Source organism: Oncorhynchus tshawytscha, linkage group LG19 (assembly GCF_018296145.1).
Source record: "Oncorhynchus tshawytscha isolate Ot180627B linkage group LG19, Otsh_v2.0, whole genome shotgun sequence".
In the NCBI taxonomy this organism is placed as follows: Eukaryota; Metazoa; Chordata; class Actinopteri; order Salmoniformes; family Salmonidae; genus Oncorhynchus; species Oncorhynchus tshawytscha.
In genome coordinates, this window is record NC_056447.1 from 18,775,159 (window position 1) to 18,790,091 (window position 14,933).

General features: G+C 41.5%; 1 protein-coding gene across 2 annotated transcripts; it reads right to left on the reverse strand.

The window, feature by feature from the left end:
- Positions 1-5,002: 5,002 nt before the first annotated feature.
- Positions 5,003-9,748, reverse strand: LOC112218167 (zinc finger and SCAN domain-containing protein 2). Of its 2 annotated transcripts, XM_042301417.1 has the most exons (3): positions 9,498-9,748; positions 7,394-7,432; positions 5,003-7,228 (listed from the first exon to the last, which is right to left on the reverse strand). In XM_042301417.1, exons 1-3 carry the CDS (start codon positions 9,667-9,669, stop codon positions 6,237-6,239), a joined length of 1,203 nt encoding a protein of 400 aa, XP_042157351.1. In that variant the 5' UTR covers positions 9,670-9,748; the 3' UTR covers positions 5,003-6,236. The 2 variants fall into 2 exon arrangements, with proteins under 2 accessions (XP_042157351.1, XP_024234517.1); XM_024378749.2 differs by lacking the exon at positions 7,394-7,432.
- Positions 9,749-14,933: the final 5,185 nt, after the last annotated feature.

Here is a 14,933-nt window from a genome sequence, read left to right on the forward strand (position 1 = left end):
TTTAGACTGTAAATCTTGGTGGGGCAAAAATAAAAATGCCAGCAAAGCCACAACACTAAACAATACATGAATTGCACTATAATGGTGACAAACGGTGCCCACACACTATTAGGCCTACATAAAGCTGCCACAACAGCAGTCCCAACATCTTACCACTGCTACACCTGGCTATCAGCGGAGCCTTGTCTGGCAGCAAAACAGTTCATTCAACCTTATTTACTGCCTTTGTATAAAAAAAACATATCTGATATGGCTGACTTGCTTAAACAAATGTGGTTTCTAATGACAATTGAGATGTACAAACTATGGCATAAGGGGACGACAAGCAGATAAGAGGCGATCCATCATTTTGATTAAGACATTAATGAGCGAGCTAGGACGGACTTAATGTTAGTCAATATAACTATTTGGTTAGCACCTTTGAAATGTACAGCGACAGAATTTCGAACATGGACCTTACTTACAGTGTTCTCCCTGTACACCAAGTCAGAACTGTAGGATAAATAAAGGGGGCATATAAGCAGACAATGAAAGCTCTTAAAGTATATGATAATATTTCTCTAAAACAGCTTATAGGCTACATGTGCACCACCAAGTCAGAACAGTAGGTGAAATTAAGAGGGGTAAATAGACCAAATTATTAGGGTGAGGCACATGGGCTACTAACAGCTTGCTACACAACATACACTTAGTATTACTTTCTTAGCTACAGTATACATATCTCCCTGACATATTACATAATTTATGCAGCAGCAAACAATACATTGTTGGACTCACCTTGTTGTGCTTTGATCACTTGAACAGGAAGGTGGTGCGGCGGTCCTTCGTGGGCAAATGTTGTCATCAAAGTCTGGCATTCTCTGGATTCATGGTGCTTTCAAAACAACTGGAGGCTGGATTTAAAATTCTGAGTTGGATGAAAGTTCAAAACGTATTTCCCAGTCGGAGCTCGTTTATTCCCGACTTCCCAGTTGTCTTGACCTCACCGAAGTCATGTTTTTGCAGTTCCGAGTTAAGTTGTTTTGAATGCGACACAAATCATGCCTCATTGACAGCATTGCCAATGTTGAATGTTTATCATTTTAAACTTGGAAAAGAGCTCCTTAATCCCAGATTTGGGACCACACAGCCACTGTCACTGATTCCTTCCAAACCACTCGTTGAATTTGCGATTTCCAACTTCTTGTGTAATGTTTATGTCCAATGGATGATGAGCACCTACACATTTTATCTATAATTTCTCTTCATTCTTTCTCTTCATATGACAAGGATTAAAAAGGATTTGCCAGTAGATTGTCAACTTGATTCATGATGATGACTGCTAGCTAAGATTTTGAAAGTATGATGTTGACATGTTTCGTCCAATCAAAGCTACTGTACATATGTGATTTGACGTAATTTTATCTGTGGACAATGACCTTAAGCCTTCTTGAATGAGCACTTCTAATGTAACTCTATGGCAGCACCCAAAGGGCTAGAATTACCGAGGTCACCTCTTAGACTTTGCGGTGACGTCGTGTCCCAGTGAGTGACAGAACACTGAGTCAATCACAGCGCAATGCTCTGTATTTTCTGCTGGCTTGCCCCACCACCACAGAAAGCACTGAGCTAGGCTGAAACACCTACATTTTGAAGCTGTCTTACTCAAGAAAACAAAAAAAGATACCATGTTTGTATGCAGCTTTATTAACTCAATGATATTATTTTCACATTGTTTGCAATGTATCACGTTTGCAATGTGTCACGTATTAATGCAAAACAGGAAAACAGGCAAACCCCCCTTAAAAATGTTGGGCTCAAAACAGGTAATATTATCATATTACAACTGGTTGTTGCAATCAATGACTGTATATGGTTGAAATCCTTGAGTTCTCCAAGGTTTTCCATTGGGAATTCCTTATGCCTGTTGCTCACAGCAGGGGGCACAGGAATCTCTCCTCCCCTCAACAACACTCGAAGAAGACGCCTGTGACAACTAAAACCGTTTCTTCTCCCGTCTATTTTTTCTGTTCTCATAAACAGGCATGTGGTGTAGAAGGGCACATAATCTACATAAAATATTAGAGTCTAAATGGTTATCTGAGTGACACGTACCTTTTATGTTGAAATTGTAAAGTTGAAATGTGTTTATTGATTTGAGTGAAAACGGTTAGCGATCTTGACAATAGAGATGACTGGGTTTGCGGCTATACAAGGCTAGCCCACAGAATAACATAAGAAAAAATTGAGGCAGATTTTCTGGTTTGAAATGATTGATTTATAGCTCCTCTGAGGTAATATTGTGGTTTATTTTCTACTCCGCTTACATGGTCTAGGGACTGACATCTCCCCACCCAAGTGTTATGTATTACAGAGTTGTATTTCTAGAGAAAAACTGTATATGTTAAGCTAACTGCGCTAAAGCTAGCCTGTCAAGCCTATAGGGTAGCTATTAGCTTAGTGGCTACCGTTAGCTGGCTTACTGTTCGCTGGTTTATGGCTCATTTACCTATTTAAAAGATAAAACAGCCTAACCGCGCTACTTAACACCCGCCCCGGCCAAACCCTCCCTTAACCCAGAGGCCAGCTGCACCAATGTGTTGGAGGAAACACCATTCAACTGATGACCGAAGTCAGCCAGTAGGTGCATGGCCCGCCAGAAGGAGTCGCTAGAGCGCGATGCGCCAAGTAAAGCTCCCCCAGCCAAACCCTCCCTTAACCCGGAGGACACTGGGCCAATTGTGGTTAGAGTGTTGGGCCAGGAACCGAAAGGTTGCTAGATTGAATCCCCGAGCTGACAAGGTAAAAATCTGTTGTTCTACAACTGAACAAGGCAGTTAACCCACTGTTCCTAGGCCGTCATTGTAAATAAGAATTTGTTTTTAACTGACTTGCCTAGTTAAATAAAAATAAAATGGGACTCCTGATCACGACCGGTGTGATACAGCCCAGGATCGAACCTGGGTCTGTAGTGACGCCTCTAGCAGTGCCTTAGACCGCTGCGCCACTTGGGAGGCCCTATGTGTGTAACAGTATAGCTTCCATCCCTCTCCTCGCCTCGAACCAGGGACCATCTGCACACAGTGACAACAGCCACCCTTGAAGCATCGTTACCCATCGCTCCACAAAAGCCGTGGCCCCTGCAGAGCAAGGGGAACAACTACTTCAAGGTCTCAGAGCGAGTGACGTCACCGATTGAAACACTATTAGCGTGCACCCCACTAACTAGCTAGCCATTTCACATCGGTTACATGTGTATTCTTTTTTCTTGAAACGTAGTACACGATCGTTAACTTTTACATCATCTGAAATTAAGATAAATAATGAGAACATATTTTTTAAATACAAGTCAATGTATTAGCTAATAGAACTATTATAGAACTAAATACAGAGGATGTGTTGTTACTGTACTGAGTGAATTATTTATGTTTTGTAGATTGAAATTCACCCAGGCTCAAATGTTACTGTCCCAAATAATGTCTGGATGGCGGAGTTGTCAACCGTGATGGAGAGGTCTTGGAGCGGCCATCCCAGGAGGTAGAGCAGCTCCGTTTTGCCGAGATCATGGCTAGGAGGGGCCTTGGGGGTCAGGGAGTAGCTTTCTCAGGCTCAATAGAATTGTCACTTCTTTGGAGGTCTCCAACTCAGAATGCAAGTATAAGGATAACAGGTGTTGTTTCGGAGATACAGTACATGACCAAACGTATGTGGACACCTGCACGTCAAACATCTCATTCCAAAATCAAATGCATTAATATGGAGTTGGTCCCTCCTTTGCTGCTATAACAGTCTCAACTCTTCTGGGAAGGCTTTCCACTAGATGTTGGAACATTTTTGTGGGGACATGCTTCCATTCAGCCACAAGAGCATTAGTGAGGTCGGGCACTGATGTTGGGCTATTAGGCCTGGCTCGCAGTCGGCGTTCCAATTCATCCCAAAGGTGTTCGATGGAGCTGAGGTAAGGCTCTGTGCAGGCCAGTCAAGTTCTTCCACACCGATCTCGACAAACCATTTCTGTATGGAGCTCGCTTTGTGCACGGCGGCATTGTCATGCTGAAACAGGAAAGCGCCTTTCCCAAACTGTTGCCACAAAGTTGGAATCACAGAATCATCAGAATGTCATTGTATTCTGTAGCGTTAAGATTTCCCTTCACTGGAACGAAGGGGCCTAGCCCGAACCATGAAAAACAGCCCCATAACATTATTCCTCCTCCACCAAACTTTACAGTTGGCACTATGCATTCGGGGCAGGTAGCGTTCTCCTGGCATCCGCCAAACCCAGATTCGTCCATCGGACTGCCAGATGGTGAAGCATGATTCATCACTTCAGAGAACGCGTTTCCACTGCTCCAGAGTCCAATGTCCAGCCGACATTTGGCATTGTGCATGATGATCTTAGGCTTGTGTGCGGCTACTCGGCCATGGAAACCCATTTCATGAAGCTCCCGACAAACAGTTATTTTGATGATGTTGCTTCCAGAGGCAGTTTTGATCTCGGTAGTGAGTGTTGCAACCGAGGACAGACAACTTTTACGCGCTTCAGCGTTCTCGTTCTGTGAACTTGTGTGGCCCACCACTTCGCGGATGAGCCGTGGTTGCTCATAGATGTTTCCAATTCACAATAACAGCACTTACAGTTGACCAGAGCAGTTCTAGCAGGGCAGAAATTTGACAAACTGATTTGTTGGAAAGGTGGCATCCTATGACAGGGCCATGTTGAAAGTCACTGAGCTCTTCAGTAAGGCCATTCTACTGACAATGTTTGTCTATGGAGATTGCATGGCGGTGTGCTCAATTTTATACACCTGTCAGCAACAAGTGTGGCTGAAATAGCCAAATCCACTAATTTGAACAGGTGTCCAAAAACATTTTGTATATATAATGTATCGGTCTCAAGGCATCTATGAGCGCATGGGCAGCGCCATTGAGACAATGTTGTGATCTGCTAGCTACTATACCAGGAGACTTCCTGCAATTTTGCTAAGCTAATGATATGCTAACTTTAATCATCTCCAAACTGCACGCAGAGGCATACATTTTTTAATGAGTTCATCTGACTCTGGGTAAGTCAAAAAATTACCTAAATCTCAAAATCTTGCAGTATCCCATTAAAAATACATCCACCATAACATGGTTGGGGTCAATTTCAATTAAATACATTGTAGGATGTTAAAGGGAGTTTGCTGTTTTACACCTTATAGTCAGATTGCTAACAAACAAAAATATGGAGGTGATGGGGGCAATTAGTCAAAGTTCAAAGTTTGTGGCCAAATCCCCTCAAGTTGCCAGTGGTTATTTAAACAACTCTAAGTAATGGAATACAGTTTATCCTGGCCCATGGACTACTTTCAGGGTAAGGAACCATCCGACTGACTAAGGCGTAAAAAAAGTTAACTATCTTTTAAATTTACAAATCAATCATTGCAAATAGGGCATTCATGTTCAAGGATTTTTAAATTAAACTGAATTGGATCATTTCATGACCCCAAACACAACCCATAACTCTTCTATGAGCTCTTTATATTATATTTGTTGCTTTCCCTCTGCAGATGCTGTCATGACGCACTTCCTGGATGCAACAAGAGGGACAAGAGGGACCAGTGTAAAACAGTAAAATGGCTGAATTGAGAAGTGATGAAAGAAAAACAATGAAATGAATAGGATTTCATTTAAGTTGAGTGTTTAGTGTAGTTTGTTCTAAGGTTTTATTACCATGACTACAAGGATCACTGAAATCCCGTAACATATATTAACACAGACGGTTATCATAGAAGGGACATATTTGTAATAAACATTTTAATACTACATGTCACACATGAGCATTTAAGTATTATACATGTATGCAGATATACTGAAAAATATATATATATAATAATAATAAATATATATAAATGCAACATGCAACAATTTCAAAGATTTTGCTGAGTTACAGTTCATATAAGGAAATCAGTCAATTGAAATAAAATTCATTAGGCCCTAATCTACAGATTTCACATGACTGGGCAGGGGCACAGCCATGGGTGCAACATGGCCAATGTACTGAATAAATGCACTTGTAAATGTAGAGTGGGAAAGTGATTAAAACATACAATCCCTGGATGAAGAAAATATAATTTCCAGAAGTATTCATCATATGAATTGGCCCACTTGAGCATATCATCAACCATTGCATCTTACCCTGTCTCCCCCGTGAGTCCTTGTCTACTTTTAAGATGTGTGTCAATCCTGAAACATCTGTCACAACAACTGCAACGATATCATTTCTCCCCTGTGTGGGACTTTCTATGATATTTCAGATTTCCACTCTGATTGAATGCTTTGCCACAATCAGGGCAGCGAAACGGCTTCTCCCCTGTGTGAATCCGGATGTGTTTCTTCAGATCGCCGCTGGTGCTGAATCCTTTGCCACAAACAGGGCAGTGACACGTTTTTTCCCCTGTGTGGCTTCTCATGTGCACGATCAGATTGCTGTTTAAGGTGAACCATTTACTACAAACATGACAACAATACCTAGCTGCAATGTGAGTTTGGAGGTGATCTTTCATACTTTCTGTTGACGCCATATGCTTTCCACACACTCCACAAAGTGATTCTTTATCGTTTGTGTGAGTTTGAACATGTTTAAATAATAAGCCCATGTAATGAAAATACTTGCCACACACCTTACAACAACCAGGAGTAGCATGACCTTGCCTAGGTGATTTCAGTTGGAACAACGGTGTGGATTTGTTATCCTTAGTGTTGATAAGGGAGCTTTGTAATTTTACCATCTTTATTCTCTGTGATTTGACTGACTTGAAACCTGACGGAGGCCCGCCAGTCTCCATCCCACTGTCACTTTCACTGTTTTCACTCGGAGCTGCAGAACAGTCTGGATTTACTGCAGAGAGGGGCTGAAAGACACTGGTTGGTTCTGATTCTCCGTAGTCCTCTCCATCAGGTTCTGTTTTGATCTGTTCAGTTGTAGTGCTGGGTAGAGTGTCTCTCTCTCTGTTTCCTTCCTTTTGGGCTTGATAGGGATGTGAGGGTTGAGTTGGGTCCTCATCATAAGCAGGAGTGAATATGGAGTCTTTAGTGTGAGCCTCAAGCCCTTGAGGCTGCTCTTCCTCCTGACTGGCCCCACGTTCCTCTTTGATCTGTGTGGACTCTGGGTCCTCATGCCTCAGACTGGGGCTCCACTCCTGCTCACAGTGCTGCTGCTCCGGGGGAATCTCCACTTCAGAGACAGAGAGACAGAGCTGCTGGAGGTCTGGGGTAAAGGAGAAAGAATGAAAATCAGTGCTGACATTATGCCAAGGTTTATCCTAGGATTTTTTTCAGCAGTGACTCTCTTGCACTGGCTCTATGCACACTCACTGGACTCTGCCCACACACACATGGATATTGACGGCACACACACTCACACATACACTACCGTTCAAAAGTTTGGGGTCACTTAGAAATGTCCTTGTTTCTGAAAGAAAAGAACATTTGTTGTCCATTAAAATAACATCAAATTGATCAGAAATACAGTGTAGACATTCTTAATATTGTAAATGACTATTGTAGCTGAAAACGGCAGATTTTTAATGGAATATCTACATAGGCATGCAGAGGCCCATTATCAGAAACCATCACTCCTGTGTTCCAATGGCACGTTGTGTTAGCTAATCCAAGTTTAGCATTTTAAAAGGCTAATTGATCATTAGAAAACCCTTTTGCAATTATGTTAGCACAGCTGAAAACTGTTGCCATGATAAAAGAAGCAATAAAACTGTCCTTCTTTAGACTAGGTGAGTATCTGGAGCATCAGCATTTGTGTGTTTGATTACAGGCTCAAAATGGCCAGAAACTCGTCAGGCTATTCTTGTTCTGAGAAATGAAGGCTATTCCATGCAAGAAATTTCCAATAAACTGAAGATCTGGTACAACACTGTGACCTACTCCCTTTACAGAACAGCACAAACTGGCGCTAACCAGAATAGAAAAAGGAGTGGGAAGCCCTAATGCGCAAAACACCAGTCTCAACGTCAACAGTGAAGAGGCGATGCTGGCCTTCTAGGCAGAGTTGCAAAGAAAAATACATATCTCAGACTGGCCAATAAAAATAAAAGATTAAGAAGGGCAAAAGAACACAGGCACTAGACAGAGGAACTGCCTAGAAGGCCAGCATCCTGGAGTTCACTGTTGGCGTTGAGACTGGAGTTTTGCGTGTACTATTTAATGAAGCTGCCAGTTGAGGACTTGTGAGGCGTCTGTTTCTCAAACTAGACACTAATGTACTTGTCCTCTTGCTCAGTTGTGCACCGGGGCCTCCCACTCCTCTTTCTATTTTGGCTAGAGCCTGTTTGCGCTGCCATTAGAACACAGGAGTGATGGTTGCTTATAACAGGCCTCTGTATGCCTATGTAGATATTCCATTAAAAGAAAAATCAGCCGTTTCCAGCTACAATAGTCATTTACAATGTCTACACTGTATTTCTGATCAATTTGATGTTATTTTAAATGGACAAAAAGGGCTTTTCTTTCAAAAACAAGGACATTTCTAAGTGACCCCAAACTTTTGAACGGTAGTGTAGAAACACTTTCACATACTCTGCTGCTACTCTGTTTATTATCTATCCTGATTGCCGAGTCACTTTTACCCCTACCTACATACAGACATATTAACTCAACTAACTCGTACCCCTGTACACTCGGGCTCGTAAGTAAGCATTTCACGGTAAAGTTTACACCTCCTACACCTGTTGTATTCGGCGCATATGACAAATAAAATTGGATATGATGGGTAGGGTGGAGGGGTGCATTGCTGCTAACGTTAGTGCAATGACAAGCTAGCTGTTCCTGTAGACTTCCACCCCGTTCGCTTCTACAGACAGTCAGTCACATGGCTGTGTCTTCCTCTATAACGCAGGCAGGCAGACAGACATCGAGGTGTTCAGTTACTGTTCGACTGAAGGCTAGAATGGGCAGAATGGGATCTATGGTATCAGAAAGGCCACCCTCCTGGGCTCTTCGCCCACGACAACCGAGAATGGAGTGACAAACAAAAAAAGCATCCAGTCAACAGCAGTCATATTGGTGAAAACGGTTCATTGATGGGAGAGGTCGAAAGAGAATAGCAAGAATCATGCAAGCTAACAGGCGGGCCACAAACAGGCAAATAACAATGCAGTACCACAGTGGTGTGCAGAATGGATGGGCTATTGCAGCAGACAACCACAGGTTCCACTCCTATCAGCTAAAAACAAGAAAAAGCTGGTTTACCTGGTACTAGATGGGTGTACAAAATAAACTGGCCGGTGAAATGAGTGAATGAGTGAGTGTATGTATCAAATATATTTTTTGCAGCAGTGGCAAAAATGTAGCTGGGGTGGGCCACCACTGTTAAATGAATATAGGGGAAACACTGCATTATGACATTTAGACCTACCTACTACAGATACACTTCCTCTCAAAAATAACTCTCTTCGACATTGCTCCTTGTGTTTCATAAAATGAAGGTTAAGTAAGTTTGACATAAGCAATGAGTAACAAACCTGCTCTGTCTTGCTTTATCTCAGGTTGAAGAACAATGTCGAGTAGCCTCTGTAGACGGACAACTTCCTCCTGATTCTCTGCTATGGTTTTTTCAACGACCTCGAATATCTCCTCAGCGGCAGCTGTTAATCTATCGTAGAGAAAAACTCTCAACAACTGTATTTTAGACATGTTTAGATAATGCAAGATGAGTAGCTAGCGAGCTGTGTTATTGTAATCGTCTGAAATTCCGCAACACTAAAAAAGTACTTCCGGATCACGGAATTTCGACAAAAATTCAAAGTAAAAGTCCCCACGTAATAGTATAATCGTGTCAATAACCTGTATTTAAATTAGATAGCTATTTGATTATTTCGCTAGCTAGCTAACGTTAGCCATGTATGCTTATGTCGATTAGTATGAAGACGGATTCAAGGCCACCATAGAAATATACAAAATCAAATATTTTAACCCCAAAAATGTACAAGACTCTTTGACAATCTGCTCTTTAATTGTCCATGTCACTTGTCAAGATTACTTATCAGCTACTGTTAACTTTAGCTAGCTAACTTTATAAAGGAATAGCACACTTAAGAGGGGTAATTACATGTTCGATCTAACGTTAACACATCCACTGAACATCCATATACAATACTGCCATAAGGGTGTAGACTCGGGTCTTTACCTATTAAACCCAGTATTGTACCGGCATCAGTACGGGTTTAAAAATATTAAAATATTTGCGTGACTTACATTTATCTTGTACACCTTGTAAGCATTTGTATCTGTCATGTTGCTGTTGCTGTTTGTGTTTACTTTATCTTTTCTAGTTATTCTATTCTACAAAATGTTTTACATTTCTCAAGGCCATCTTGTCAGACTGTATGGTGAATGACTGTTAAGTTACACACAGTAACACATTTATACACTGCATATTTCCCCTATATCTAAAAAACAGACAGGAAATTGAAACTTGCCTTAGAAAAGACAAAGGGATATCTGTGCCCAAAGTGCTGAACTCCACTCCTGAGGAACTTCATTTGTTTTTAGAGAGGAAGGAGCTGACGGGAAGTAATTAAGGCTCTTAGCCTTGTTATAACTAATATATTGTTATTTCTAGAGTTGTTACTGTTTTCCTTGTGTAGGGCCAATATCTCAAGCCTTGATTTTCAAAAAGTGAATTGACTTACAACCACAAAAAACTTGGCATATACAGTGCATTCGGAAAGTATAGACTCCTTGACTTTTTTCCACATTTTGTTACTTCACAGCCTTATTCTAAAATGGATTAAATAGTTTTTTCCCCCTCATTAATCTAAACTCAATACCCCATAATGACAAAGCAAAAACAGGATTTTAGAAATGTTTGAAAATGTATTAAAAAAACAACCTGAAAATCACATTCACATAAGTACCCTTTACTCAGAATTTTGTTGAAGCACCTTTGGCAGTGATTACAGCCTTGAGTCTTCTTGGGTATGACGCTACAAGCTTGGCACACCTGTATTTGGGGAGTTTCTCCCATTCTTCTCTGCAGATCCTCTCAAGCTCTGTCAGGTTGGATGGGGAGCGTCGCTGCACAGCTATTTTTAGGTCTCTCCAGAGATGTTCGATCGGCTTCAAGTCCAGGCTCTGGCTGCTCCTCTCAAGACTTGTCCCGAAGTCACTCCTGCTTGTCTTGGCTGTGTGCTCAGGGTTGTTGTCCTGTTGGAAGGTGAAGGTTCAGGTTTTCATCAAGGATCTCTCTGTACTTTGCTCCGTTAATTTTTCCATCAACCCCGACTAGTCTCCCAGTCCCTGCCACTGAAAGACACCCCCACAGCATGATTCTGCTATCACCATGCTTCACCATAGGGATGGTGCCAGGTTTCCTCCAGACTTGATGCTTTCCATTCAGGCCAAAGAGTTCCATCTTTGTTTCATCAGACCAGAGAATCTTGTTTCTCATGGTCTGAGAGTCTTTAGGTGCCTTTTGGAAAACTCCAAGCGGGTTGTCATGTGCCTTTTACTGAGGAGTGACTTCCATCTTGCCGCTCTACCATAAAGACCTGATTGGTGGAGTGCTGTAGAGATGGTTGTCCTTCTGGAGGGTTCTCCCATCTCCACAGAGGAACTCTGGATCTCTGTCAGAGTGAGCATCGGGTTCTTGGTCACCTCCCTGACCAAGGTCCTTCTCCCCCGATTGCTCAGTTTGGCCGGGCAGCCAGCTCTAGGAAGAGTCTTGGTGGTTTCAAACTTTCTTTATTTTTTAACTTCTTACGGCTGGGAGGCGCTATTTCCACGTTCGGATGAAAAGCATGCCCAGAGTAAACTGCCTGCTACTCAGGCCCAGAAGCTAAGATATGCATATTATTAGTAGTTTTGAATAAACACTCTGAAGTTTCTAAAACTGTTTGAATGATGTCTGTGAGTATAACAGAACTCATATGGCAGGCGAAAACCCGAGAAAAATCCAACCAGGAAGTGAGAAATCTGAGGTTTGTAGTTTTTCAAGTGATTGCCTATCCAATATACAGTGTAAATTTGGTCCGATTGCCCTTCCTAAGGCTTCCACTAGATGTCAACAGTCTTTAGAACGTTGTTTCAGGCTTCTGCTATGAAAGGGGAGAGAATAAGAGCTGTTTGAATCAGGGGTCTAGCAGAAAGCCTTGAGCACGAGCTCTGTTCCTTTTAATTTCTAAAGACAAAGGAATTGTCCGGTTGAAACATTATTGAAGGTTTATGATAAAACATCCTAAAGATTGATTCTATACATCGTTTGACATGTTTCTACGAACTGTAATATAACTTTGACTTTTCGTCTGGACTAAGTGCTCGCTCCTTGTGCATTTGGATTACTGGACTAAACGTGCGAACAAAAAGGAGGTATTTGGACATAAATGATGGACTTTATCGAACAAAACAAACATTTATTGTGGAACTGGGATTCCTGGGAGTGCATTCTGATGAAGATCATCAAAGGAAAGTGAATATTTATAATGCTATTTCTGACTTTTGTTGCATGGTGTGCTTTTGCTGTAAAGCTTTTTTGAAATCTGACACAGCAGTTGCATTAAGGAGAAGTATATCTTTAATTCTATGCATAACACTTGTATCTTTCATCAAAGTTTATGAGTATTCCTTTACATTGATGTGGCTCTCTGCAAAATCACCGGATGTTTTGGAGGCAAAACATTACTGAACATAACGCGCCAATGTAAACTACGATTTTTGGATATAAATATGAACTTGGACCAGTTGAAAAACAAATCTGCAAATCAGAGATTCCATGTTTGTGAAAGAATTCACCATGTCAATCTAGTGTTCAGCAACCCTCAGCACCAGGAGCCTGGAGGGTAAAGCCTTCCCCACATTAAAAACAGCTCCAAAACCTCCCCTGACTCTGAAGAAATATAAGGCCTTAAGTTGTAATTAGCTAGAATTACCCTTCATGCTCATCCTCTTTTTTTTGTTTGTATTGCGATCTATGATCCTTTAGCCTGGGTACCAGTCTTTTTAGCTAACATTCCACTCCTTGTCATTTGCCAAAAAGACTGGCCTTTCGGCTATCTCAATGGTTTATGGCGCAGTTGCTAATTGATAGTTGGAAACAACATGAACATTTTCCATGGCAACGTTATGGAACATGCGGTTAAGTTATATTATTTGTCCATCTTCTCTTATTTATTGATGTAGTCCAGACAGGCTACTTTAGGAAACTTTCTGAATTGACAGTGATAATTAGTGAACTCGCACATTAAAAGTCTAGATGATAAAAGGCTACACTGATCACATGTGCTTGGCTGCCAAATGTATATGTTTCCCCAGCCATAGGCCTAATATTTTAATTGAGGAAATGTGATCATAGCCAAATCATTATTTTAGCGATCCATGTTAGACGTCCATCCTAATGAAAAGGCCCCCCCATCTTGCTGATGTCAGCTTATGGGCAGTGCACTTTCCCTTGATATGCGTTTATGGAACTTGCCATTTTCAAAAAGGAGCTCAGTGGGGAATCGGAGATTCCTTGTTTTGCGATTTGTTGCAACAGCCAGGGTTTCATTAAATTGGCCTAGGCACTATATTTTATTGCACATTTCATTACACATTTAACTGATGCATTTGGCGATGTTCAACTTTTTTTTGGCACAAAATTGTGCGTCGGACACCCCAAAATGGGTGTTCCCACCGTGAAGCATGGAGGAGGTGGTGTGGGGATGCTTTGCTGGTGACACTGATTCGCTGATCTATTTAGAATTCAAGTCACACTTAACCAGCATGGCTACCACAACATTCTGTAGTGATACAGCATCCCATCTGGTTTGTGCTTAGTGGGACTATCATTTGTTTTTCAACAGAACAATGACCCAAAACACATTTCCAGGCTGTGTAAGGGCTGTTTGACCAAGGTCTGCTGCATCAGATGACCTGACCTCCACAATCATCTGACCTCAACCCAATTGAGATGGTTTGGGATGAGTTGGACCGCTGAGAGAAGGACAAGCATATGCTCAGCATATGTGGGAAAGCTCAACATATGTGGGAAATCCTTCAAGACTGTTCGAAAAGCATTCCAGGTGACGCTGGTAGAGGGAATGCAAAGCTGTTATCAAGGCAAAGAGTAGCTACTTTGAAGAATCTCAAATATAATATATATTTTGATTTGTTTTTGCTTACTACATGACTCCATGTGTTATTTCATTGTTTTGATGTCTTCGCTAGTATTCTACAATGTAGAAAATAGTTTAATGTATTTTTAAAAACTTTTGACTGGTACTGTGTGTGTATATACAGTGCCTTGCGAAAGTATTCGGCCCCCTTGAACTTTGCGACCTTTTGCCACATTTCAGGCTTCAAACATAAAGATATAAAACTGTATTTTTTTGTGAAGAATCAACAACAAGTGGGACACAATCATGAAGTGGAACGACATTTATTGGATATTTCAAACTTTTTTAACAAATCAAAAACTGAAAAATTGGGCGTGCAAAATTATTCAGCCCCTTTACTTTCAGTGCAGCAAACTCTCTCCAGAAGTTCAGTGAGGATCTCTGAATGATCCAATGTTGACCTAAATGACTAATGATGATAATACAATCCACCTGTGTGAAATCAAGTCCCATTGCACCTGCACTGTGATAGACTGAGGTCCGTTGGAAAGGAGAGAGCATCATGAAGAACAAGGAACACACCAGGCAGGTCCCCAGATACTGTTGTGAAGAAGTTTAAAGCTTTGATTTGGCCATTCTAAAACCTGATTTTTATTTTAAACATCCCATTGTAGCACTTTGCAAGCGATAATATTGAAATGGAAGGAGTATTGACTTGTTGGAAGACAAGACCTGGCCGTCCCAGTCTAAACTTTCAGCTCCATCAGGAGAAGACTGATCAGAGATGGCCAAGAGGCCCATGATCACTCTGGATGAACTGCAGAGATCTTCAGCTGAGGTGGGAGACTCTGTCCATAGGACAACAAT